The 27,600-nt window shown below is 56.8% G+C and overlaps 1 protein-coding gene across 1 annotated transcript; it reads left to right on the top strand.

Annotated features, from left to right (window-relative positions):
* SCN4A (sodium voltage-gated channel alpha subunit 4) lies at positions 1-26,901 on the top strand. The gene is made up of 24 exons (XM_030296651.1): positions 1-351; positions 442-560; positions 699-788; positions 1,078-1,206; positions 1,681-1,772; positions 3,360-3,656; positions 4,514-4,577; positions 4,818-4,959; positions 5,740-5,949; positions 6,565-6,718; positions 8,618-8,856; positions 10,594-10,767; positions 11,501-11,857; positions 16,365-16,853; positions 18,745-18,877; positions 19,510-19,664; positions 20,197-20,370; positions 20,495-20,617; positions 21,917-22,195; positions 22,466-22,519; positions 22,792-22,929; positions 23,433-23,537; positions 24,197-24,467; positions 25,234-26,901. Exons 1-24 carry the CDS (start codon positions 79-81, stop codon positions 26,457-26,459), a joined length of 5,487 nt encoding a protein of 1,828 aa, XP_030152511.1. The 5' UTR covers positions 1-78; the 3' UTR covers positions 26,460-26,901.
* Positions 26,902-27,600: the final 699 nt, after the last annotated feature.

Below are 27,600 nucleotides of genomic sequence, written 5' to 3'. Positions count from 1 at the left end.
CAGTTCCCCGGGGGGCTGCGCACAGCAGCTTTCCCGGCTACCTGCCACCCTCCTGGCCGCTGAGCCCAGGATGCGAGGATGGCCAGCTCATCTCTGCCCACTCTGGTGCCTCTGGGCCCTGAGAGCCTGCGCCCCTTCACCCGGGAGTCCCTGGCAGCCATAGAACGCCGGGCAGTGGAGGAGGAGGCCCGGCAGCAGCGGAACAAGCAGATGGAGATTGAGGAGCCTGAAAGGAAGCCACGCAGCGACCTGGAGGCTGGCAAGAGCCTGCCCCTTATTTATGGGGACCCCCCACCGGAGGTCATCGGCATCCCCCTGGAGGACCTGGACCCCTACTACAGCGACAAGAAGGTCTGGGCCTAGGAGGGTTCCCTCTACCCGTCTGTCCATCATCCGTCTGTCTGCCTGTCCGTACAGCTCACAGCTCTCTCTCTGCCTCAGACCTTCATCGTGCTTAACAAGGGCAAGGCCATCTTTCGCTTCTCCGCTACACCAGCTCTCTACATGCTGAGCCCTTTCAGCATCATCAGACGTGGTGCCATCAAGGTGCTCATTCACTCATATCCTGCCCAAATGGAGCGAGAGCAGGGGCACGAAGGGGTTGGGGACGGGCAAAGCCAGGTGCTGTGGGTGAGGAGGCCCTCCATCCACCTCCCCTCCCCACCTGCTCCCTCACTTTCCTTGACCCTCCCCCTGACGCTGTTCAGCATGTTCATCATGATCACCATCCTGACCAACTGTGTATTCATGACCATGAGCGACCCGCCTTCCTGGTCCAAGCATGTGGAGTAAGTCTTCCCCTTCTCGGAGCAACCCCCCCCCCCCCCCCCCCCAACCCCAGGCCTGGGACACAGCTCACCCCGGGGGGCTGTACTTTGAGGATACTGCTCTTGTCTTCCAGGAGGACACACACTCTATAACTGTCACCCCATCAACACCGTAAGCCCTCGGGGTGGTGCACATTGTCCCTCTCACCAATATCCTCAACCCCCTGGGTGGCATATTTCATTTTTGTGACCTCCCTCCTGGGAGGTCTGTCGTTGCCACACCTGCCCCTGCCTGCCCTCTCCCCACCAGGTACACATTCACAGGGATCTATACCTTTGAGTCCCTCATCAAGATGCTGGCCCGAGGCTTCTGCATTGACGACTTCACATTCCTCCGGGACCCCTGGAACTGGCTGGACTTCAGTGTCATCATGATGGCGTGAGCGGGGCCCAGAGGGCGTCCCAAGGCTGAGGAGGGGGAGGGGAGGGGGCCAGGCTTCAAAGAGGGCAGCTGAGTGGGCTGACCCTTTGGGAGGGGTGAACCGTGGGGATCACAGGCAAGTGTGCAGTGAGCTGTCCAATTCCAGGAGCTGCCATTTCTGGAGTCTGGCTTGGAGGCTCTCCCAGCGCATGTGCAAACACACATGGCAGCCCTGGACCCCAGTCCCACAGGCCCTCCAACACTGGGACAGCTGGGCTATGCCCAGCAAAGTTCCTGCACTGTCTTTCCCAGCTCTCGGGCCCCGACAGGAACCTTGGGGTGTCTGACCTGGCCTTTCCCCCAACCCCTGTGGTAACCCAACCCCAAGGATTCCATGGGAATCCTCATTCTGGGCCTGGAGAAGCTGCGCTTTCTGCCCTAACACCCACTTCTGACTCTGACACAGCCTTCACCTCATCCCCCCCTGCCCAGGTACCTGACAGAGTTTGTGGACTTGGGCAATATCTCAGCCCTGAGAACCTTCCGGGTGCTGCGGGCCCTGAAAACCATCACAGTCATCCCAGGTACTGGAGAGCTGGGGGACCCCCTGCCTGGGCCAGCAGGCCTCGCCCCATGCCCAGGCCTGGAACTGACACACAGCTCCAGGAGGCTGACCTAGGGTCATAACACTCTCACACCAAAACCTGGATACACAGGGAGGCCCCCACTGCCAGGGAAGAGAAGGGGCCAGAGGCTGGAAGATGGGCACTTGAGAGGAAGCCCAGCACAGACTCTGAGACAGACTGCCTGAGCTCAAGTCTCACTAGCTAACTTGGGCTTTACGCAAGTGGTTTCACCTGTCTATGCCTCAGTTTCCTCCCCTGTAAAATATGGATAATAATGGCACCACTCATTGGGTTGTTAGGAGGGTTACATGGGCATGTTCTCCCCTAGTCCAACCCCCTCAAACTGTGGCTGAGGAAGGTGAGACCCTGAGAGACCCTGGGAGGGGAAGTGCCTACCAAAGGCCATACTGCTCGCTGGCCACCGAGGGAAGCCACCGTGCCTTTCCTCGACGCCAGCTTCCAGCATCGTCAGAGCTCAGAGTGTTTTGATAAGAGGGCGGTTGAGCACCTGTTTTCCCAACAGGCTAAGATAAGGAAATGAACTAATATGGAAGCGAGAGACACTCTGATTAGGCCCAAAGAAGTTATGGCTCTTCTATAAATGATGGGAATCTGTCCCTGGAATTCTGTAAGATGTTTTATGCCTTTGCCCAAAGAGGCAGGTTTGGAGATGTTATTATTATTATATATAGATATTATTATATATAGATATATATTATATCTATATTATATATAGATAGTATTATCTTCAACTCAGTCTAGAGCTTCTCAGAGTGAATCCTGCTGTTCCTTAGATGTTAATAAGAAAAGGGGTTCTGGGGCACCTGAGTGGCTCAGTGGTTGAGGGTCCGACTTCGGCTCAGGTCATGATCTCACAGGTCGTGAGTTCGAGCCCCACATCGCTCTCTTGGCTCTCAGCACAGAGCCTGCTTCAGATCCTCTGTCTCCCTCTCTCTCTGGCCCTCCCCCACTCACTCTTGTTCACTCTCTCAAAAATAAACAAACATTTAAAAAATGAAAAAAGAAAGGGGGTTCTGTTGTCAAGTAAGTTAAGGAAACATGGTATTAAAGTTTTTGCTTGTTTCTGTAGGACTTGTCAGAGCCTTTGATGGGATAATTTACAGTGACTCTCCAAGAGCAAAATCTAGAGCTGAGCCCTTCCCAAACATGATTGAACCCCTTCTTTTAAGGGCACAGCTTGGGAGATCAGTGCTGTGTAGAACACACTTTGGGAGTGTTGACCTAGTGACATTCATGCAACTCCACCGTGTGCCCGTGTGTTACTCTACGAGTCAGGCAACAGCCTGGAAAGTCCTTATGTAAAGTGCATTCTTCTGGTGGCCGAGGTCCTGTGGCCATTCGAAGGCTCCACATCAAAGATGTGATCAGAGGAGGGTGGGGTTAATCTGGGAAGGCTTCAAGGAAGTGGTGCCCCTAGTAACTCAAGCCTTGAAGGAGAGATGCAGTAGGCAGAGGCTCCAGAGGATAGCGGAGTGAGTTATCACCCCGCCCACCCCCTTCTCTTACCCTCCTCCCTATGGTCAGGGCTGAAGACGATCGTGGGGGCCCTGATCCAGTCGGTGAAAAAGCTGTCGGATGTGATGATCCTCACCGTCTTCTGCCTGAGTGTCTTTGCCCTGGTCGGGCTGCAGCTCTTCATGGGAAACCTGCGGCACAAGTGCGTGCGCTGGCCCCCACCCTTCAACGACACCAACACCACGTGGTACGGCAACGATACGTGGTATGGTAATGAGACGTGGTATGGTAATGAGACGTGGACCGGCCACGAGAGCTGGGCCAGCAACTATACCTTTGACTGGGACGCCTACATCAATGATGAAGGTAAGGAATGCGGGGGGGGGGGAGGCCGGTGGGATCTGCCCCAGCCCCTAGGGCAGCCCCTTGTGAGATAAGCAGCAGGGGAGACCTGAGCTTAAATCCATCACTTACCAGCTTGGGTATCTGCTGACACGTCCCTCGGTCTCCCTAACCCTCAGTACCCTCCCCTATGAAACTGAGACAACAATACCTTTCTCAAAGGGTGAGCGGGACAGTAAATGGCCAATTGCTCTGAAAATCCTAAAGCTTCTGCTATGAAAAGCAGCGGCCCATAGTCCCTATTCCCTAACCTACACGTTCCTTGTTTTTCTCCATAACACTATGTGCTGGCACCCTGGCAGGGTCACCACCAGGCACCCACACGCTCGTCTATTCACATGCCATACTTCACGGGCACACACGCGCAAGCCACACAGTCTCGCCAGCCACACTTAGTCTACACAATGCCTTCTAGCAAATTAGAGAAAGGTACCCCTTCTTCAATCTGGCCCCTGGATTCTAGCTCCCCCGCCCCACCCCCCACCCCCGGCCTGCTCACCCCTCAGTCAGGGGCCCTGCGCAGGTGCGTGGTGGCCCCAGGCATGCGCATTGCATGTATGATCCTGCCGCCTCTCTGTGCCCCTGCTGTATCCCGACTGCCCAGCCACAACCACAGCAGGGCACTGAGCTGACTGCTTGCGGCCGAGATCCCTATAGTGCATCTACCCAGAGACCTTAAAGGAGGGGGAGGGGCACCCAGAGAGCATCCATTTGGTGTATGTGGTCCACACAGATGTGTCCACAGGAGTGCAATGGGTGCATGTGTCCACAGTGTGTCCACGTGGGTGACATGTTTCCTTTGTGGCCTCTGACTCCCAAAGGGAACTTCTATTTCCTGGAGGGTGCCAATGACGCCCTGCTTTGTGGGAACAGCAGCGATGCTGGGTGAGTGATACTGGGGAGTGGGAAAAACTGTCCCAGGGGTGTTGGAAGATGGGAGCTGATTAGGGACAGGAACGTGGGGGTGGTGGGAATTTGAGGAAGACCCATGGACATGACTGAAACACTTCCCTGTTTGGGGGATACAGACAGAACTATAGGATTTTTTTCCCTTGGGCTCCCCCATCTGTCCCTCAGCTAGTATTCTCTTCCCTCCCTAAAGCCAGCACCCCATTTTATCCCCAGGCACTGCCCCGAGGGTTACGAGTGTATCAAGGCTGGGCGGAACCCCAACTATGGCTACACCAGCTATGACACCTTCAGCTGGGCCTTCCTGGCTCTCTTCCGCCTCATGACACAGGATTATTGGGAGAACCTCTTCCAGCTGGTACAACTGCCCCCACCCTGCCTCTCAGCCCTACGGCCACCTCTCCCATCCCTACAGTCTTCTCAGGGCTTGGCGGGACCCAGAGCAAGGCCACCTCCTCCCTGAGACTCCCCTCAGTGCCCCCACACACAGGTTCTTGGAGCCCTCTGACACTGGGGACCCACCCACATCCGAGCCACAGCCTTTTCTCCCTTTACCAGTTTTGCCTTAAGTACTGAGATCTGGGCCTGGCACAGACCCCCAGGCCTCACAGGAAGCAGTCGGGCCGCTTAGAAATTCAACTCTGCTCTTACACAGTTGTTTAGCTTCTACTGTTTGCATGGAAGGCAGGTTGAGTCTAGAGCAACAATGCCTTCTGGCCACTGATGTTTCTACCACTGACGATATTAACGATAGTAATAATGACAACTACTATTTGTTGAGCTCTTACTAGCTGCCAGGAACTGTAGAACTGTAGGATTCAAGCTGGCCCCAAAGCTCATGTTCACCATTTTTTAAATCCTGGCTCTCTGATCTCAAGATATCTATCTCAGGTCCTCAGAGATCTCTGAGCCAGGAGACCAGGGAAGTCTGGATCCCAAGTATATATTTTGAAGCTCCCCAGAATGTGGCTTAGCCTGCCAAAGATGACCATACCCTGCCTCAAGGTCCTCAAATCGCCAGGCTCTGTGAGGGACCTGTTTACCTATCTGGGCAATGGGTATGTGGAGAGGGGTGGTGGGTGAAATCCGGTAGGGTACCATGTGACAACCCCTCTCTTCCTCCCCCCCCGCCTCTTAGACCCTCCGAGCAGCTGGGAAGACCTACATGATCTTCTTCGTGGTCATCATTTTCCTGGGCTCCTTCTACCTCATCAATCTGATCCTGGCAGTGGTGGCCATGGCATACGCAGAGCAGAACGAGGCCACCCTGGCTGAGGATCAGGAGAAAGAAGAAGAGTTTCAGCAGATGCTGGAGAAATTCAAAAAGCAGCAGGAGGAGCTGGAGAAGGTCTGAACTCAGGGAGAGGAGGCCGAGGATCCAGGGAGCTCCCTGCCCCTCAGCCTGGGTTCTCCCGGGCAGGCGGAGGGTGAGGGAGAGGCATGGGGTAGAGGCTGCAAGGCAGGGCGAGCGCTAGGCCCCAGGCTGGGGGCTTTGGTGGGATGGGAGGTCTAGGCAGTAGAAAGAGTAGTTTGCAGCTTTGTGCCTCTGTTTCCCCATGAACAACAGGGATCTGGAGCAGTTAAACCTGAAGTAGCCTTCCAGCTCAAATATCTATGGTTTTGTGATTCTTTTGGGGGCAGGAAATGGATCTGTGCTGAGGGAGAGGTGGGTCCTGATGAGGCCCCAGGGAGCAGCTGCCCATTTCTTACCATCTCATCAAGTGTAGGGTCAATCAAAGCTTCAGAGAATGGAGGGTCTTTGGGGATGAAGGTCTTCAGTCACTTTGGCCCCTACCCTGTCAGCCCCACTGCCGCAGAGATTGCCCCCCAAACTGCACCGGGCTCAGTGCAGGAAAAGAAGAGGGGCCCCCATCCTAAAGCACTTGGAAAGAAACTCTGAGAGTCAGTCCATCCACCGGGCTCAGAGATGGACTCCATGCGCACCACCCTTGCTGACCCACAGGCCAAGGCCGCCCAGGCTCTGGAAGGCGGGGAGGCAGATGGGGACCCAGCCCACGGTAAAGACTGCAATGGCAGCCTAGACACATCACTGGGGGAGAAGGGGCCTCCAAGGCAGAGCTGCAGCGCAGACAGCGGTATCTCTGATGCTATGGAAGGTGAGTGCTCAACACCCCTGTAGACATCCTGTTCTGCCTGTCCTGCCCATCAGGCCACTCGGGCTCCTGGTAGGGGGGTGCACATGGGGACCTGGCTGGGCCCAGCATTGGGAGGACAGTACTTTATACAGGTGTGGAAGAAATGGCTGTGATAAATATAGTGCTGGCTTAGCTTGGCCCAGTCCTGACTGCAATGCCAGGCTGCTGTGGGAACTGGGGCTTTCCAGGAGAGCCTGGGGGGCTGCCAAGGCAATGGGGAAGGACAGGATAATAATACTAACCAGCAAGGCCCAGTGTTCTGCTAACTGGAAATCCTGCTCCTCGGTGTCTTCTGGGTGAAAGTTAAAGGTCAAAGATCAAACTGCCCGGGTAGAGTCACAGATTCTCCATACTAAATCTCTGTACTGCCCTTATAAGTCTCAGGGAAAGAACAGGATACAGTAACAAGGGCAGGGTGGATAGACACACATGGATAGATGGATGGATGGATGATGGATGGAAGGTTGGATGGATGGGTGGATGGGTGGATGGGTGGATGGATAGGTGGGTGGGAAGGTTGGATAGATGGATGGATGGATGGATGAATAGATATATGGATGGGCTAAAGGTTAATGAATGCGAAGAGACATAAGTGTATGGATAGATGAAAGGAAAGGGGGGAGGGAGGGAAAAGGGGAGGGAGTGAAGGGAAGGGAAGGAGGAAGCAAGAGAAGGAAGAATAAAGGAAATCTGACAAAGAAGAGATCTGGTCCCCTTCCCATGTCCCCCTCCCCTTCCTTGTGCCAGGAAGGACTTGGAGGGCTGAGAACTTTGCAGACCTCTGGAGGGCACCATCTCACCTGATTTTGTGTGACAGGCATCCAGGAATCTGTGCTCTGTCAGAGAATGCCCCAGGAGATGCTCAGCATCACTGGCTGAGGAGATCACTCAACACTGCCCTTGCTGGGACCCTTGTGAGAAGTTCTGGGTGTCAGACATTGTTTGAGGCACCTGCCCTAGCACCCAGCTTGGGGGTAGGGATGTTACCATCAGACTAGAATCTGCAGCCTTTGAGAGGTCCAATTCCCTGCTAATTCCCTGGGGTGTCCCAGTCATACTGTCAAACCCAGGTCCCCATGGGACTGCCCCCCCCCTCCAGTCCCCTTTCCTCATCTACGAGTTTATTGGCTCATAAACTTCTGGTGGTAACAAAGTGAGATCATGCCTAGGCTGAGGACACCCACAGGCAACGGAGGCCTTGAAGGCCAGGAGGAAGGGCAGCTTTATCCATGGGCCTAACAGCGTTCTAGTGCTAAGGTGGCAAGAATAGACAGTGATTCCAGAAAGCCACTGTGGTGGGAAAGGACAGACTGGCTGGAGACACTCTGGTGGTGTCAGCTTTACTGGGAATGGGAGGGAGAGCCCTCAGGGGGAACCTCGGTCTGCTCCTGAGTGGCCCTGGCCAGCAGCAGGTGGAATGGGACCCAGCCCTCTACAGTGGCCTCTCACCTCTCCCTAGGGACCCTCGCGCCCAGCCAGAGATCACAGCCCCAGACCTCCGTCAGGGAGTGAGAGTCATTGAGGGGCAGGCTTTGTGCGGTGGGGGCCCCCGAGAAGGAGCAGCTGCAGGTGGAGCCTTAAGAGAAGGGGCTTCAGACAAGCCTGGCTAAAGGGGTGGAGTTTTGAGGGTCAGAGCAAATGGGCAGGGCTTTGGGGGTTGGACCCTGTGGGCGGGGCCTGCAGGGGCAAGTCTTGAGGGTGACTGGGTGAGAGAGGGGCTTGGTGTAGGCCTGGCTGAAGGCTATGGGTTGGAGAGGTGGAGTTCAAGGGGCAGGCCTAGAAGGTGGGACCTAAGATACAGGCCCGGGAAGGAGGACATGGGTGGGATTCCCATCAGGTGTGTTTCTACCCTGTTCCCAGAGCTGGAAGAGGCCCACCAGAAGTGCCCACCATGGTGGTACAAGTGTGCCCACAAAGTGCTCATATGGAACTGCTGCACCCCATGGATGAAGTTCAAGAACATCATCCACCTGATTGTCATGGACCCCTTTGTGGACCTGGGCATCACCATCTGCATCGTGCTCAACACCCTCTTCATGGCCATGGAGCATTACCCCATGACAGAGGAGTTTGACAACGTGCTCACCGTGGGCAACCTGGTAGGGAGGGGACAGGGAGAGGTATCTCTCCCACGCAGGACAGGAGAGGGGCCACAGGGCCCTATGGGGCCAGCTGGGCTATTTGGAAATATGTGGCACTATTGGGGGGCATACAAGGGTCATTTTCCCAGCATGGGGGGGCATGAGCTGATGTACAGGGAGATATATAGGGTGATCCATGGGACGTGGAGTTTGGGTTTTAGGGTATTTGCAGGCAGAGAGAGTAGGGATGAAGTGCTGGACATTTTAGGACCCAGAGTCAGGGGATCTGGGGTCTAGGTCATGCCCTAGAGGCAGAGGTGGGGGAATGGTTGACAGGTCTCCACTTTCAGAGGTTGTTGTGGGCCTAAGAGGGACCAAGAGACCTGAAAGTGGGGGCGTATAGCCATGGGCACCCAGGCCCAAGAGGCCCCAGGGAATAGTACCCCAACCCTAACCCCCTGCCCACTACCATTTCTCCAGCATGGTCAGGCCAGCTCCCCTCCGGCCTTTCCTGCCCCGCTATTGTTGACACACACTGATCCGCCTGCTTATCCCTGCCCATTAGGAGCATTATCACCTCGTTTCCAGCCTCCGTGGAGCCTGACAAAGGGAAAAAGCCGCCTCATCCTCCAGCCCTGCCCCGCCCTTCCCAATTCCCTTAGACATTTTTCCAGATGGCAGATGGGCAAGATGTTCTCCCCACCCCGAGGGTGCGGGGAGCCCAGGGAGAATAAAATTTGGGGGCCAGCAGCAGTAGGAGGACTGTGTGGGTGGCATGGGCATCAGACCCTAGACTTCCCAGCCTGTGCGAGGCGGGCACTTCTATCCCATGGAGATGCCTGTGGCAGCCATGCCAGGCTGGGCTGGAGGGGCAAGGGCGTGCTCTGGGTGTGCAGCTGCTGGGGTGTGCGTGATGGGCCTCGCCCGCTGCCTGCTCACCCCCTGCCCACACTCTGCTGCCGTCTGGGCACCTGCCACGGCCAGGGACAGCTACTGGGAGGGGCTCAGCATGTGCACAGGCAGGCTGTGGACCAGGGCAGCTGGTGCCCGGCAGGAGGGGGCCATGCCCAGGGAGCTTTCAGAGGCTAGGCAGCCCGTGCACCCCTGTGCCAGGTTTGTGGGGAGCAGCTCTGGTCTTCCCATGGATCCCTGACCTCGCCCCCTTTTGGCCCCTACCGTAGACTTCTGAGTCCACTGAGATTTGCTGAGTTCTGGGACCCCTGCCAGTCAGGGTAGAGAGGGTAGGGTGTAGAGACAGGAAGACTGAACTAAGCACCCCAACACCTGACTTTAAGATCTGACTCGTTCCCGGATGGGTGGCAGGAGCGAGCACTTGCTGTTTCTCTCTCTGAGCCCTCAACGTTCTCATCTCTGGGACAAGTGACAGTCACTCCCAACTGCGTAGGGAGCGGCACACCAGTGAGGTCATGATGTGAACCACAGAGTGCTCTATGAGTTCTAAGTACTGTGGTGGAGGTCGGCCCCGAGAAGTTAAGTGACTGGCCCATGGTCACAAGGCCAGAAGTGCATGGGTTCGGGTCTGTCTCTGCTCTGTGGCCTGGCCATTGCACTCTTCACTCACATCCACACACACGTGGGCGGTGGGTTCCGCTGCCTGCCCCCCCCTCCCCACTCAGGGCTCTGGACTGCCCTCCTCAGGCCCCGCGGGCTCTGCCAGGAGGTGGAAGTCACGGGGAGACTCCAAAGCCCCGGGCTCCCTGAGGCTCTGTGACGCGGATGGCACCCACCCCACAGGTTTTCACAGGCATCTTCACAGCAGAGATGGTACTGAAGCTCATCGCCCTGGACCCCTACGAGTACTTCCAGCAGGGCTGGAACATCTTCGACAGTATCATCGTCACCCTCAGCCTGGTGGAGCTGGGCCTGGCCAACGTGCAGGGACTGTCCGTGCTCCGCTCCTTTCGGCTGGTGCGTGAGGCCCCGGGGCCAGGCTGAGGAGGGGTGGGGTGGGGGTGCCAGGAGGGTCAGAGGAAAGATCCCCAAGAAGCCACTTGTGCTTCTCAGAACACTAGGAACCTCTCTTACTAGAAATGGGGAGAAAGAGAGCACCCCCCTTATCACAGATGGCTGCCGGGGGCCGAAATGACAGCCCCAGGAGCTGACCCCTAGTGACCTTGGGTGACAGTGGAGCAGGGACCATATTGCAGACCTGAAGCCTGGGACTCAGGAAGCATCAGTAGTGGAATTGGGAGTCCAATTTAGTATCCTGTCCACCACCCTATAGGAGTGCTTCTGTATTTTTTTAACTTCATTATGGGGCCATTCGTTCATGTACAAACGTATAGAGTATAATGAACCTCTGTGTACCTGTCACCTACTCCAATGGCCATTAACCTTCTGTCATTCATGTTCCATCCGTCCCCCACTTCTGGGGGGGGGAGGGGAAGTAGGTGAAAGCAACTCCTGACACAATGTCACTTGTAAATACTTCAGTCTGTATCTTTAAGAGATGAGGGACTCTTTCTTTTGAACACATAAAGAGGATGAGGTGATCGGATAGGAGTATTCCCATTTAATAGAGAGGCAGACTGAGGCCTCAGATCACTCATGGGAGAGTTCTTTCTCCTAAAGATGCAGCTCCCTCCGGTTGGGCCGGGGGTCCCTGGGCCTCATTGCCCCCTGCCCTCCCCCTGCCCGGCAGCTGCGTGTCTTTAAGCTGGCCAAGTCGTGGCCAACGCTGAACATGCTCATCAAGATCATCGGCAACTCAGTGGGCGCGCTGGGCAACCTGACGCTGGTGCTGGCCATCATCGTGTTCATCTTTGCCGTCGTGGGCATGCAGCTGTTCGGCAAGAGCTACAAGGAGTGTGTGTGCAAGATCGCCGCGGACTGTAGCCTGCCCCGCTGGCACATGCACGACTTCTTCCACTCCTTCCTCATCGTCTTCCGCATCCTGTGCGGGGAGTGGATCGAGACCATGTGGGACTGCATGGAGGTGGCCGGCCAGGCCATGTGCCTCACCGTCTTCCTCATGGTCATGGTCATCGGCAACCTAGTGGTGAGTTACGCCCACTGGGTGGCTCCCCCACCCCAACCCGGGAAACCCGCGCATATCCTTTTCCTTTATTTTTTTAAAATTTATTTTTGAGAGACAGAGCAAGCAGGGGAAAGGCAGAGAGAGAGGGAAAGAGAATCCCAAGCAGGCTCTGCGCTGGCAGCACAGAGCCCGACATGGGGCTCGAACTCATGAACTGTGAGGTCATGACCTGAGCCAAAATCAAGAGTCAGACTCTTAACACCCCCCACGCTTTGTTTCCTTTAATCGGGCTGTCCTTCAAGGACTTTTTTTCCCCATGTGGTCACACTGTATGAAATCCCTAATACTTGCCTGTGTCCTACCTCTCCCACCCAAGAAGGCAATTTTATATGGTTTAACCCAGTGGCTCTCTAATTTTGACCTGCTTGAGGATCACCTGGGAGTTTCTTAAAACCCAGATGCCTGGCCCCACTCCCGCAGAGTGATTCAGCAGCTCTGAGCCAGGGCCTGGGAATCTGCATTTCTAACGAATGCGGCTGCTGCCGGTGCAGAGACCACACTGTGAATAGTACTGTTGAAACTTAGTGTTTGGGACAAAGTAACATGATAACTGGAGTCAGACCCACGCTCCAGTCCCAGCTCCGTTGTCATCTGTGTGACCTTGAATAAGTTACTGCTCTCTGGTCAGCTGGTTTCTCTGACTTCACATGGAAGAAAAATGGCGGGCACCTCACGGGGAGGCTGCGAGGCTTGACTGTGACAGTGTGCAGGAAGGCGCCACGTAGGGTTGGCACCAGAACTTCTGGGCCTCCTGTCCTTCTCCCACCGGCTCACCCCTCTCTGTTCCTGGAATCACCCGGGAGCAGGGAGAATCCAGAGATGGCATAAACTGCCTCCATCCTGCCGCTTTCTGTGGCTCAGGGCTTGGCCTGTGGGGCTGGCACAGGGGAGGAGCTGCAGGAGGCCACGAGGCACAAGGGTGGGGGCCGTGACCAGCATTTCTGTGGGAGGGCCTGGAAGGCGTGTCTCCTCGTCCTGACACCCACGACTCCTCCCCTGGTCGGGGTGGGTGGTGTTCCTGCCAGGACTGCTGTGCCTGGCTGCCCCCTGCAGTGGCTGACACTGCCCTGGGCAACCGGGGTAGGAAGCCACACGTCCCCACGTTCCGCAAAGTCTTGAGGAATCCTTGGGCTGCTGGGTCAGCGCTTCTCAGATATCGCTGAGCTCTGTCTGGGGGCAGGGGTAGACCGATGGGGAGGGGTGTCACCTCCACTGGGGAAGAGACCATGGGACGAGGTCCTGAGCCCCCAGGGAGAGCTAGGCAGGAGAACCCAGGCTGGCTGTCGAGGGCTTGCAGAGAGACAGAAGGTGCCCCATCAGAACTTCGAGGCAGATTTGGGGAGGGGGTAGCTGGGTCTAAGAAGTTTGTGAAGGTAAGTTTAAGAGGCTAGGGTGACCAAAAGGGTCTGCTGTGGGTTTCTGTCTGAATGTGTGTAAACTCAAAAACATTCCAAGCCCCTGCTTTGCCACTTACTGACTAGGAGACCTTGAGCAAATTATTTAACCTCTCTCTGGCCTCAGTTTTTCTCATCTGGAAAATGGGGACGATGATGGTGATGACCTATTTCACAGGATGGTCTGAGTGCTCGCCAAAGCGCATGGTCTACAAGGCCAGGGGAGTCCAAACGTTACAGGCCTGTGGGGGAAGAGGGAGTGGTGGTTTAGGTACCCGCCGTTGGCATCACACCCCCAAGTATTAGGCTCCTACCATGTGCCGGTCCCTGCACAAAGGGCTTTACATGCGTTATCCCTAATGCTCTCCACAACCCTGGGAGGCAGGTAACGTTGGTGCTGTGCTCCGAGGAGGCACAGCCTGGAACCACACAGCTAGTGTGAAACTGAGCCCAGACTGGAACCTGGGCCTATGTCATGCCAACAACATCAGTAATAGCAGCAGTGGTAAGAATGATGGTGTCAATACCATCAATAACAACGGTGACGACTGACCTCTATTTACATTTGTCTAGCATTCTGAGCGCTTTCTGTGTATCTCTCTAAATGCTCGCCACCGCCCGATGGGGACATGCTGTTTTATCTCTGTCTTGTAGATGGGGAAGCAAAGGCTCAGGGAGGTAAGCTAGGAACCTGCACAGGATTTGAACCCAAGCAGTGTGGCTCCAGAGTCTGGAACCACTGCACTGCCTTTGTGTGCATGTCACTCTCACCCCCACCACACACACACGCACACACATGCACACACACACATGCACACACGCCACTGATACCCTTTTCTAGCCCAGCTCTGTGGCTCTTTCACTCTGCTCAGAGGGAGTGGAGCGGCCCAGGGAGGCGGCACTGTCCCCGCCCACTGCCCCCCCCCCAGCCTCATGGGAGGTGATGTCTGCCAGAGGACACTGCGGCATCCTGCCAGAGAGTGTGGGGACCCATGTCCCCTGCATCATGGCGCTTGAGCACTTCCTCTGGGTTACTGTGAAGAAGAGGAAATGACCGAGGTCATAGGTAACCCACCCCTCAGAGCCCCTGGGGGGAACATGGTGTCCATCCCCCTTCCCTCCAGCCCTCCTCCCCACGCCTTGCCCGAGGCAGCTATTTCTGTCCCAGGAAGGAGCCGTGTGCAAACCCTGCTGACCCAGAGAGCAGCTAATTCCCATCTCAGATGTGTTTCTGGCAACTGGATGCTTCCCCCCGACAAAGGGAAAGAAAGACCAATAAATTTTGGTTGGGGGCAGAAGCAGAAAAGTCTCTAGGGAGTATAGAGATGGGGAGGAATCCCCCTCGCATGTTCTCCCCAAGAGAGTTATATATGTACACACACACACACACACACACACACACACACACACTTTAAAGATATTATCCTAACATGATTTTTAAGGCAATGATAAAAAGACCTTGGAGGACCCGGTGAAAGCCAGGCAGTGAGAGACACATGGCGAAGTTGGTCAAGGGTGGCAGATGGACATGTACAGGCTCCCCTACTCTTTCGTGTCCACTCACACACCAAGCCCTGACCCAAGGCCCCCGGTACGACCCAGCCCTGCCACCCCAGCTGAACTTCACCTTCCTCCTCATTCCCTGGGGGCGGGGGGTAGAGTGGTGGATGGTAGGGCCACCCCATACTGTGCAACTTCTGAGGTTACCATTCACACTGTAGCCTAAACGAATGATGTCCTCTAAAGATGTGCAATGACTGGAAGCCTGGGTCTAGTCCTGGTTGTGTTGTGTGTCGTAGGGCAAGTCACTCCACCACTCTGGGACTCAGTCTCCTTATTAATAATATGCTGAGCTGGCCTCAGAGTTAACCATAGTCTTCTGTGTACCTTGTACCTTCTGTCATTGCATGCATAACAGCCAACAAGTTTTGAGTGCCTACTGTGTGCTCTATTGATCTTTTAATCCTGACAACAATGCCGGGAAGTGGGCACTGGAATCACCCCCATCATACAGATGAGGAAACCGAGGTACAGAGCAGTGATATGATTTGCTTCAGGACACATATCTAGTAAACTGGGGTTTTACCCCAAGCAGCATGGTTTCAAAGCCTGTGCAGCCCCATCTCTACTGCCATGAAAACCCACTGCATCGTCTTCATGGCACTGATCGAATGTCTGTCTCTACTAGGTTGGAGAGCCACGACACCGCAGTGGGAGAGACTCAGCACATGCCTGTCCCTGAAAAATAAAGCTAGAGACCAGAGGGGTAGACCAGTCGCCTCTTAAGGCCTTCAATAGGAATATGGGAAGAAAATTAGGTGGAGCAGGGAATCCCAAAGAAAGAGAAGAGGGTGAATAACAGTAGGTCAAATGCCCTTCCCAGAGCAATAGGGTACAGGGATATGAACACCAGGGAGCACAGCCTCTATTAACAGACAGGAAAAAGGGGCGCCTGGGTGGCTCAGGCAGTTAAGCGTCTGACTTTGGCTCAGGTCATGATCTCGCGGTTCACAGGTTCAAGCCCTGTGCTGGGCTCTGTGCTGACAGCTGGGAGCCTGGAACCTGCTTCGGATTCTCTGCCCCTCCACCACCCCCACTCTGTCTCTCTGACTCTCTGTCTCTCAAAAGTAAATAAACATTAAAAATAAATAAATAAATAAATAAACCAGACAGAAAAAAGAAGGCTCAACAGATTCAGGGTCTCAATAAGTCCTGGAAACTCAGAGACATGAGCTCTGTTCTTTGTTCTGCATTCCCCAGCAGTGGAGTTAGAAGACAGGATCATGGAAAGAGTCCCTGTCACCCAGTGGGCCTCCCCAAATCCTGCCTCTGCCATGGTCTTACGGAATCCTATCGTGCGCCTAAGCCTCAGTTCCCTTATCTACAAAGCGGGGCGATAGTAACACTCCTCACTTCCCCAAGCAGCTGTGAGAATCCCATTAGGTAATATTCTTTTAAACGCCCAGCATGTGGCCGTTCTGATCTGGAGGCCTGAGGCCCCTCAGGCTGGCCGAAGGCGGCACCCTCACGGGCCCAGGGGTTGAGCTGAGCTTCCTCCAACCTCTGCCCCCCAGGTCCTGAACCTCTTCTTGGCGCTGCTGCTGAGCTCCTTCAGCGCCGACAGCCTGGCAGCCTCAGATGAGGACGGCGAGATGAACAACCTGCAGATCGCCATTGGGCGCATCAAGTGGGGCATCGGCTTTGCCAAAGCCTTTCTCCTGGGGCTGCTGCGCGGCAAGATCCTGAGCCCCAAGGAAATCATGCTCAGCCTCGGGGGGCCCGAGGAGGCCGGGGCGGCAGAGGAGGCTGGGGAGAGTGCCTCAGAGGATGAGAAGAAGGAGCCGCCGCCCGAGGAGGATGACAAGGACCTGAAGAAGGACAATCACATCCTGAGCCACGTGGGCCTGGTGGACGGCTCTCCCCCCAGCATTGAGCTGGATCACCTCAACTTCATCAACAACCCCTACCTGACCATTCACGTGCCCATCGCCTCCGAGGAGTCCGACCTGGAGATGCCCACGGAGGAGGACACTGACACTTTCTCAGAGCCTGAGGATGGCAAGGTAAGCCGATCACGGGGCCTGGCTTGACGGGGTCAGGGGTGAGATAGATATGGCTTCAAACTTTGTGTGACCTTGGACAAGTCCCAACTCTTCTCTGAGCCTCACTTTCTCCATCTGTAAAATGAGGGTAATGGCACCTACCTCGGCGAGCATTTGGTGAGATGCTGTGTATAAAGCACATGGTACGCTCTCTGTGCCTGGTGACTGCTGTTACTGCTGTCAATACGGTGATTCTGATGGGCCCTGACTGTCCTTCCCTAGTGTCCCTTCGTTCCGCAATGCCACCTGGGCCCCATCTCACCAGCAGGTGGTGCTCTTGGACAGGCTGTTCTTACCTGTGACACCTTAGCTCCAGGATTGGGATCCCAGAGGCCTCTCTCAATCCCCCTCTGGGCTTGAAGTCCTTGCCATTATCATGTGTTTCTGTTTAGTCCCCACTGGGGCTAGTCCCAATCTCCCAGTGTGGGCTAAAGTGCTGAGTCTGGGGTCTGAGGGGTGGAGGGGGTTGGGGGCCAATCAGGTTGGGTATAAGGAGAGCAGAGGGCTGGGCACAGCCTCAGCAGGAGCCTTGACCCACCCACCCAGGAGATGCCCCTTCCTCCTGCCCCTCCCCTGCAGGGGTGACAGAGGGACTGGTAGTCATGCCCCAGAAGCTCAGGCTGAGGCTAGGGCCTTGCCTGGACCTCCCCAGGGAGCTGGTTCTGAGCCCCCAGGCTTCCCCTCGCCTGGCAGGGGAAGGGCTAGCAGATCAGCTAGGGCAGAGCCCCCTGCCCACCCCCACCCTATCGGCCTTGGGCCTGGCTGGGTACCGGACCCTGAAAGAACTTTGCCCTAAAAGCTCTTGACTCCTTATTCCCCCTAAATATGTGGCATGCTGACTTACCAGGGGGCCGTATGCCTGCCAAGCTATAAATACCCAGGGAAATGTGGCACCAACCTCGGTATGAGGAGCGGGGGTGGGGGAGTGCTGGAGAGCTTGGAGGGCCAAGGCTCTGGGGACTCTGAGAGGGGCAAGCATGGCTCCAAGGGGGATTGTGGCAGCTGGGACACACAGGCAGGACAAATGACTCAGTGCGTGAACTAATGTCTGCCTCAGTTTCTCTTTCTGTCAACTGGGCACAAGGACCTCTGTAATTTTCTGGTCACCATTCTGGATCCAGAACTGCCCCCCAAGCTGCCTGCAGGGGCCTTCAGAGGCCTCACCTCCAGCCATGAAGGGGTCCCCTTGATGAGGGAGCCTAGGGCTAGGAGCCTGGCCTGGGACAGTGCCAGCAGGATGTGGCAGAGCCCTGGCCAGGCCAGAGCACCAGCCTCCCCACCCCCCACTCCCACCCCCAGGTTCCTTTGGCCCCAGGCTGGAGCTTCAGCTGAGGAGAGTTTTCCTTTCTTTCTGGATTCCTCAGCCCAACAGACCCTGGGAATGGGAAGCCTTAGACCTTCACACCTGCAGGCTGTGGCAGCCCCAGTGCCATCCCGGCCCCTTTCTTGCTCCCTCAAAAGTCCCTTCAGGCCTCTCATTCCTCTACTATCCCACCCTGTGCCTCCTAGGACCCCCAGCCTGGCTCAGCCACCCCCCGGCCTGCTTGTCTCCAGCCTCCTCCCTTACCTGAGGCCCTCCCCTGCCTCCTTGTGCCTTCACCATCCCTTCCCAGGCCTCAGCCCTGCCCTGATCCACATCTGAGTGCCATGGTCACTGTGGTTCTTCTGCAAGGGCCGCAGTGCTGGCTCTATAATCCAGGGTTGAGTGAATGAATGAATGAAAGAATGATGAATGAATGAGTAGGTCTGCTCCACCCCCTCTTTCTCCTCTGCCTCCTGGTCTCCCATCCTGACCTCCTCCGCGCACCTGGTGGGAGGACCCAGGGGTCATGTGACCCTGTGGCCCCTGCAGCAGCCACCGCAGCCCCTCGATGGGAACTCCTCCGTCTGCAGCACCGCCGACTATAAGCCCCCCGAGGAAGACCCCGAGGAGCAGGCTGAAGAGAACCCTGAAGGGGAGCAGCCTGAGGAGTGCTTCACAGAGGGTGAGGACAAGCCTGTGTGCATGCACCCCCCACCTCACCTGGTGCCTCCCCCAGCCCGGCAGCCCCTGGAAGGGACAGGCCATGCCAGGGGCCTGGGGCGGGGGGGTGGTGGTGGACAACAGCCCTGGCCCGGCCACAGCCCATTGTGCCCTTGAGGACATCTCAGGATCCTGTGCATCACGGAAACCATGCAGAGCCTTCCCCCCCCACACCTGATGCTGCCTGTTCTGACACACCCCAGAGGGAATACAACCCCAAGGAGGGGTGTCAGAGCCTGGGATGCCTCCCAGCCCCTGATCCCCTGAACCTCAAGTACACGCAGCCCCTGAGGACTGCCTTGCAGAATCTCCACAGGGCTCTGAGTGTGACCCAGCCCAAAGCAAGTGCCTGGGAATGGGTGCTTTAAGACCGGTCTCCTCCTTGGCCTCATCCGGGGAGAGGCCTGCCCAGCCCTTCAGGAGATAGCCCTGCAGAAACACTGGGGCTGGGCTGGGCAGCCTAAGGCTGCTTGGGAGAGGCGGAGAAGATGAGGACGGCTGCACCTGGGAAGGCGGTGGGAACACGCTGATTGTGCGTCCAGAGGCCGCCCCCAGTCCTGTGACATGGCGCCCTTGCCCCCTTCCCTCCCCCAGCCTGTGTGCAACGCTGCCCTTTCCTCTACGTGGACATCTCCCAGGGCCGAGGGAAGATGTGGTGGACCCTCCGCAGGGCCTGCTTCAAGATCGTCGAGCATAACTGGTTCGAGACCTTCATTGTCTTCATGATCCTGCTCAGCAGCGGGGCCTTGGTAGGCACGGCCCTGGGGACGGGCATGGGCAGAGGACCTCCCAGGGCTCCCTCCTTTCCACACCGTGGGAGGGACGAGACCTGGGCAGTCTGGGACCCAGAGAATCCTCAAATGACCTACCTGTGGTTGCAGGATATGAGGTAGAATGTGTGAATTTTCTTATAGCGACAGATGGGGTCCAGCTCCGGTGCACCCCCAGCAACAGGTGCCAGCCAGCGCAGAGGCGGGAAGGCCCTGGGAATGTTGAGGTGGGGGGAGGGGGCCAGGGTTGAAGATGTGGCACTGTGAAGTCCCTCCGAGCAGATGACTGAGTGTTGCCCCTGGGGAAGGGGAGCTGAAGGGCTCCTCCCCGTGGGAGAGCTCACTTGCCCCCACGGTGGGCCCGGGGAGTCTGCGAGAAGCCGGCAGCCTGCCCCTGGCCTGGCCCCCAGTGCTGCTGGGAGGCAGCAGCATAGGGCAGATTTGGGGGGGGGGCGTGGCTGTTGCCCCAGCCTCCCGCCCCGGCCACCCCTGGCTGTGCTGGTGCCCCCAGGCCTTCGAGGACATTTACATCGAGCAGCGGCGGACCATCCGCACCATCTTGGAGTATGCCGACAAGGTTTTCACCTACATCTTCATCCTGGAAATGCTGCTCAAGTGGGTGGCCTACGGCTTCAAGGTGTACTTCACCAATGCCTGGTGCTGGCTTGACTTCCTCATTGTGGATGTGAGTGTGCCCCCCACCCCCCAGCCCCGCAGCCAGATCCAGAAGCATTCCTGTGGCCAAGGACCTTAGGGAGCCCTGACTCTAAGGCCCTGCACCTCCTGATCACCCCACCCTCCCTTTGCAGGTCTCCATCATCAGCCTGGTGGCCAACTGGCTGGGCTACTCGGAGCTGGGACCCATCAAATCCCTGAGGACGCTGCGGGCCCTGCGTCCCCTGAGGGCGCTGTCCCGATTTGAGGGCATGAGGGTGGGTACTGAGGGGGACTCTGAGTAGGCTAGGGATCGGGGAGCAGCCAGTGCAGGGCAAGGTGCAGGGGGCGCAGGTCTATACTCCAGCCACGACTGGGGAAGGAGAGGCCTTGGGCTCTGGGCTCTGCTGAAGGCCAGACTTGAGGGCCCCCAGACATCCCACACCACCCAAGTGCCCCTCCGTAGCTTATCTCTGCCATCACTGGGAGGCAGCAGAGACTGCATCAGCTCCCAGGAGGGGCCATGAGGGCACCGAGGCCTGAGAGAAGAAGAAGGAAAGCAGGTCTGGGGTGGACAGGTGTCCCTCCCAGCCTCAGACTGGGGCCTGCCAGGGCTCTGAGACCTGGATGAGCCGGCAGGTACTTGTGCCTGCCCGTCCTTCCCTCAGGCCCTTGAGAATAGAAGTGACAGTAAATACAGGGTTTGGCCAAGACAAATGGGATTTCCCCAGCCAAGAGAGGTCTGTTGGGAATAAAACCCACTCAGAGGGACAAACTTCTGTGAAGCAGCTGGTTGTAGGCCAGCAGTGCACTCAGCCCGAGTGACTCCCTCCTGTTCATGCAAGGGGCTGGCCAATGCTGGACACCTCCCCAACCACCCCCCACCCCACCAAAACCAGGGACACTTTCCCACCGAGGGGAAATGGCCTGCCCATGGCCATGCAGCCAAGAATAGAGCTACCCCAGGCATCACCAGGTTTGTGCCACCTACTCTATCTGGAGGTCCTAAAGAGCCTCTCCTTGAAAAAGGACAGCTCTCAGATTTAGCCCAGCCTGACATAGTGAGGTTGGCCTGTGTGGCCAGCCCTGGCCACAGGGCTCCAGTCTCAGGTTCCTTCTGCTTTGAAGACCCCAGTGGCTTCTTTTCTGTGTCTGTGTCTCTAATGCTATGAGCAGATGAGCAGGGGGCCGGGTCACGGGGGCTGAGTTTCCTATGGGGGCTGAGGAAGGAGTGTTTGTCTCCTGCCTAGTGACCCGTGGCCAGGCTGCTTCCAGAGAAGCCTAGTGCCCTGACTCTGGGCTGATGGCTCCAGCCAAGCAGAGAGCCCTCTTCAACCACTAGGCCAGCAGCACCCCCAACCCTACTCTTCAGTTCCCCATCACCCACCCCCACCCCCAACATACAGCCCAGCAGACTTCTCCCCCTGGCCTGGCTCAGATCAACCCTCCTCCAGGAAGCTGTCCCTGAATAACAATGCCCAGCCCTGTCTGGTCCCCTTGTTAGTGTAGGTGGAGGGCCCTGTCCTAAAGGGGACTGGGTGAAGACCTGGCAATGACCCCTTCCCCCGGCCCCCCAGGTGGTGGTGAATGCCCTCTTGGGAGCCATCCCCTCCATCATGAACGTGCTGCTTGTCTGCCTCATCTTCTGGCTCATCTTCAGCATCATGGGCGTCAACCTGTTTGCCGGCAAGTTCTACTACTGCATCAATACCACCACCTCTGAGAGGTTTGACGTCTCTGAGGTCAACAACAAGTCTGAGTGTGAAAGCCTGATGCACACGGGCCAGGTCCGCTGGCTCAACGTCAAGGTCAACTATGACAATGTGGGTCTAGGCTACCTCTCCCTCCTGCAGGTGGTGAGTGTAACCTGCTGCCCTTGCATGAAACTGGCATGGAGGTGCTCCTAGACTGTCATTGTCCCTAAGCCCACTGCTCCTTGTTAGGAGGCCGCCCACCCTGCTTCTGGTGCTATGGGACCCTGACGTACTATCTAGACCACTCTGGTCTCTATTTGATGCCTGCCCCTTGGGGCTCTGGGGAGGACCAGACAGGGGTGAGGAGGGAGACTTATGGATGGTGGAAACAGGAAGCAGCCCCTCCCCTCACGCCCAACCACACTCTCACAGGCCACCTTCAAGGGCTGGATGGACATCATGTATGCAGCTGTGGACTCCCGGGAGGTGAGTGGGGCTCCCTGAGGTATGGCTGGTGAGCCAGCCAGGGAAGAGGACTCAGACCAGACACACACAACGGCACATTCTGCCCATCCCCACCCCCGTGCCGCCTCCTCAGGAGCCCCCAAACTCAGCAGCCTGGGGGGGGGGGTGGGTGGAAGGGTCCACCCCTGGGCCCCAGGCCCTTCCTGCCCACAGTGAGATGGGAAGCAAGGGGCAGCCAGCATGTCCCCCCAGACCTCCCCATTCCATCCCGTCCTGTCCTGTGGACTCTGCAGAAGGAGGAACAGCCACAGTATGAGGTGAACATCTACATGTACCTCTATTTTGTCATCTTCATCATCTTCGGGTCCTTCTTCACCCTCAACCTCTTTATTGGCGTCATCATCGACAACTTCAACCAGCAGAAGAAGAAGATGAGTATCCAGCCCGGCCATCCTGGGGCTCCGTCCTCCCTCCCTCTGCTCACCCGTCCCTTCATATATTCACTCATGCCACCTCAGCACCTGCTGTGCTGTGGCTGGCCGCGTGATTGGGGCAGCAAGCCTGGGTTCACATCCTACCCAGCGACTTTGAACAAGTGATTTGACCTCTAAGAACCTTATTTAAAAATGAGGTTGATGCTACCTGCCTGGCTAGGCCATTCAGAGGACCCAACACGATACTGATGGAGAGCATCTGACCCAAAACAAGCTATGGGGCAGCGCTGATCCTCTCCCCTCTGTCTGTCACCTCACTCCCCTCCCTCCCTTCTCCAGACCCCTCAGTCCCCCTTCACTTCTTCCCTCAGCCCCCATCTCTGGCCCCTCCAGGTCCCCCTCCTGGCGTGGGCGTTGCTTTAAGGGTGGTACCTGAGGTAGGGAGGTCCTGGAGGCAGAGAAGAGGGACCTCCAACCTTACAGGCCCCATCTCATTATACTTTGGAGGGAAAGACATCTTCATGACGGAGGAACAGAAGAAATACTATAATGCCATGAAGAAGCTTGGCTCCAAGAAGCCTCAGAAGCCAATTCCCCGGCCCCAGGTACCAGCCCTCTGAGCCCCTCCTCTGGCAGCCTCTATGAACCAATGAGGGCAAAATGCAGGCTGCACTCTGCCCACCAGGCTGTGTCACTGGTGTGAGGCCGGGTCCACCTGCAGGGAAGCTGGGGTCACCAGCCAGGAGGAATGGGGCCTCTTTATAACTGCACAGAGGCACCGCGTGCGGGAGCGGCAGCTGCCTGATAAACCCCAGTCACTGCTTTACCCCTCACTTGGCCCTGCACAGCCCCCCAGTGTCCGCCCACCCCTCCAGCTGGTGGCCTCAGGGGCAAGGGCCCCTAGAAGTGGGAGGAAGAGGACCCTCCTGAGTGAGCAGTGACTTTGGGAGAAGGATGGAGGTTGCTGGGGGACCTTTATGGGAGGAACGGTCCTAGAGTGAGGAAGATACCCACAGACCCCACAGGATGATCTGTTCTGAGGGATCCCAGCCCCCCACTGCCCTGGCCGACTCTGCCACAAGCCCTGACACACCTCTTCTCCTCTTCTCTCTCTCTCTCTCTCTCTCTCTCTCTCTCTCTCTGTCTCTCTGTCATGCTGTTGTGTCATCTTGTGTCTCCCTCCTGTCCACATCCTGTGTGGGTCCTTACCACTGCCCCCCCACATCCACCCACGTGCACCCCTGCACTCCTACCCATGCTGCAGAACAAGATCCAGGGCATGGTGTATGACTGCGTGACTAAGCAGGTGTTCGACATCACGATCATGATCCTCATCTGCCTCAACATGGTCACCATGATGGTGGAGACAGACGACCAGAGCCAGCTCAAAGTGGACATCCTGTACAACATCAACATGGTCTTCATCATCATCTTCACCGGGGAGTGTGTGCTCAAGATGCTCGCCCTGCGCCAGTACTATTTCACCGTCGGCTGGAACATCTTCGACTTTGTGGTTGTCATCCTGTCCATTGTGGGTGAGCGGGGCCAGGCCGGGCTGAGTCATCCAGGAGGACCGGGTGCTCCCATTCTCGTGCACCTGCTCGTGCACCTGGAAAGCTCACACACACACTTACACCCACACGTGTGTCCATGCACCTGGCATTCACAAAGGCACCCAGGGTGGGCTCACGGGCAGTCCGTCACCTGCACACACGCGAATGCACAGCTAGAAACATTTACCTGACCGGTAGATGCACACTCAGGTGCCCATGTGCTAAGCGGAAGACATAAGATCGTGCCAGTATCCATACACACAGGGGAAGTGCGCAGACGTGTGTGTAATTATGATAGCAACTAGCTACCATTTATTGATCACTTACTACGCACCTGACACTGTGCTATCCTGGGAGGCAGGTTCTGTTGCCGCGTCTGCTTTACAGATGAGGAAACTGAGTCACAAACAAGTTAAATGTCATGCCCAGAGTCACACACAGAGCTGTCCTCCCTTTCTGTCTCATCTGTGGCATCTGCAAATAGCCTTGGGAGTCAGCCGTACCCTCACCCCATCACCTTGGGCATATCCCACCCCCATCTAGCTGTGTCAGGGCAGAGATGTAGCCCCTGGCCCCAGGGCCCTGGAAGAGCCCGGCCTAATGGGTCAGGCCATTCGGGCCATGCTTCTACCTCTCCCTTCTGGGGAAGAGCACACCAGGCTAGGCCCCCTTGAGCCCTGCATGCCCCCCACTCCCTGACCCAGCCTCCTACCCAAGGGCAGTGGTCCTCACCACTTCCTCCCTGCAGGACTCGCGCTCTCCGATCTGATCCAGAAATACTTCGTGTCACCCACACTGTTCCGAGTGATCCGCCTGGCGCGGATCGGGCGTGTCCTGCGGCTGATCCGCGGGGCCAAGGGCATCCGGACTCTGCTCTTTGCCCTCATGATGTCCCTGCCTGCCCTCTTCAACATCGGCCTCCTCCTCTTCCTGGTCATGTTTATCTACTCCATCTTCGGCATGTCCAACTTTGCCTATGTCAAGAAGGAGTCGGGCATCGATGACATGTTCAACTTTGAGACCTTTGGCAACAGCATCATCTGCCTCTTCGAGATCACCACGTCGGCTGGCTGGGATGGGCTCCTCAACCCCATCCTCAACAGCGGGCCCCCTGACTGTGACCCTACACTCGAAAACCCGGGCACCAGTGTCAGGGGCGACTGTGGCAACCCCTCCATCGGCATCTGCTTCTTCTGCAGCTACATCATCATCTCCTTCCTCATCGTGGTCAACATGTACATTGCCATCATCCTGGAGAACTTCAATGTGGCCACTGAGGAGAGCAGCGAGCCCCTTGGCGAGGACGACTTTGAGATGTTCTACGAAACGTGGGAGAAGTTTGACCCTGACGCCACGCAGTTCATTGCCTACAGCCGCCTCTCTGACTTTGTGGACACCCTGCAGGAGCCACTGAGAATCGCCAAGCCGAACAAGATCAAGCTCATCACGCTGGACCTGCCCATGGTGCCAGGGGACAAGATCCACTGCCTGGACATCCTCTTTGCCCTCACCAAGGAAGTCCTAGGTGACTCTGGGGAAATGGACGCCCTCAAGGAGACCATGGAGGAGAAGTTCATGGCAGCCAACCCCTCCAAAGTCTCCTATGAGCCCATCACCACCACCCTCAAGAGGAAGCATGAGGAGGTGTGTGCCATCAAGATCCAGAGGGCCTACCGCCGGCACCTGCTCCAGCGCACCGTGAAGCAGGCATCCTACATGTACCGCCACAGCCAGGATGGCAGGGGGGATGGGGGTCCTGAGAAGGAGGGCCTGATCGCCAACACCATGAGCAAGATGTATGGCCACGAGAATGGGAACAGCAGTGTGCAGAGCACAGGTGAGGAAAAGGGCTCAACAGGGGACTCTGGACCTTCCATAGGACTCACACCCATCAGCCCCTCAGACGCTGCCCTCCCTCCTTCCCCATCCCCAGGGCAGACAGTGCGCCCGGGGGTCAAGGAATCTCTCGTCTAGGCAGTAATGAGGTGGCCAGCTGAGCCTGGCACAGCCCCAAAGCTCCCTCATGGTGCCTGCTCACTGAGGGAGCAGGGCTTTGAGTCTGCGACTGATCGGCTCTCTGTTGGGGACAGGATCTGGTTACACTGGGGCTGACACCCAGGCCATGGAAAATGGGAATTGCACTCAGAGGCTCCACACTGGGCCTGAGGCCCCAGCTTCCATGATTTCTCATTTCAAGTTGTCCTCACCTCCTCATGGGCCCTGCTGCCTCTCCTCTTGGGGGGAGGTCAGAACACCAGAATCTCTGCCCCCCACGTTGGGGAGGAGCCAGCCTACGATGGATGGGTTAGCTGCCCTCCTGCCACCAGAGTCTTAAGGGCTATAGGCCTCTCCTCAGGAAGTGGCTCAGCCCCCCCCCCCCAGACCCCTCCTGGATAAAGATATATTTTAAAGATTTTATTTTTAAGTAATCTCCACACCTCACGTGGGGCTCGAACTCACAACTCCGAGATCAAGAGTCGCAGGCTCCACTGACTGAGCCAGCCAGGCACTCCCTGGATAAAGATGTCTTAACCTCAGTGAGAGTGGACACCTGACCCCAGGGGCCTACCAGCCCGCCCCCCAGCTGGGACATAGCTTCATCCTGCCAGCTCATGGATTCCCTGGAGAAGGGAAACGTCACTGGTCCAGAAATGTCTCCCCAAGTCTGATTGGCCCCTGGATCCTAATGCATCTGGCTGGGGTTGTGGCCCCTGAAACCATTTCCTGCTTTGTCCATTGTGCAGGCCCCTGGCTCCCCTGGCTGGCCCCTAGGGGAAGAGCGGACGGAGGGTTCCACTTGAGAATTGTCTTTTTCTAGGAAGCATGGATGGCTGGGATAGTTTGGGTGTTGTCAGCTGCATCACTGCACTGGAGGCTTTCTTGGCCTGAACACCCAGACCTGGGGCGGGGCAGGGACCCTGGAGCTCCGGAGGTAGATTTCTGTTCCCTCCCTCCCTTCTTCACTCCTCCATTAGTGCCACAGGGCTCTTTGTGGCCTCACCAAGCCCTGAGATGCCCTCATCCCCCACCACATCTCTCTTTTCCTTCCTCCTCATCCTCTTCTTCCCCATCCTCAAAGTGATCCTAAGAGTGTTGTCGTTGCTCCCGTGTTAGA

This window comes from Lynx canadensis, chromosome E1 (assembly GCF_007474595.2).
Source record: "Lynx canadensis isolate LIC74 chromosome E1, mLynCan4.pri.v2, whole genome shotgun sequence".
Lineage (NCBI taxonomy): Eukaryota > Metazoa > Chordata > Mammalia > Carnivora > Felidae > Lynx > Lynx canadensis.
Note: the sequence above shows the minus strand (reverse complement) of the source record. Positions and strands in the feature narration are given on the sequence as shown.

Excerpts from the sequence above, each read along its gene's own strand:
- SCN4A (XM_030296651.1), top strand. The coding sequence starts at position 79 with ATGGCCAGCTCATCTCTGCCCACTCTGGTGCCTCTGGGCCCTGAGAGC. Across the intron at positions 561-698 it reads ATCAAGGTGCTCATTCACTC|GCTGTTCAGCATGTTCATCA; the intron begins ATATCCTGCCCA and ends CCTCCCCCTGAC. Across the intron at positions 24,468-25,233 it reads TGTCATCCTGTCCATTGTGG|GACTCGCGCTCTCCGATCTG; the intron begins GTGAGCGGGGCC and ends TCCTCCCTGCAG.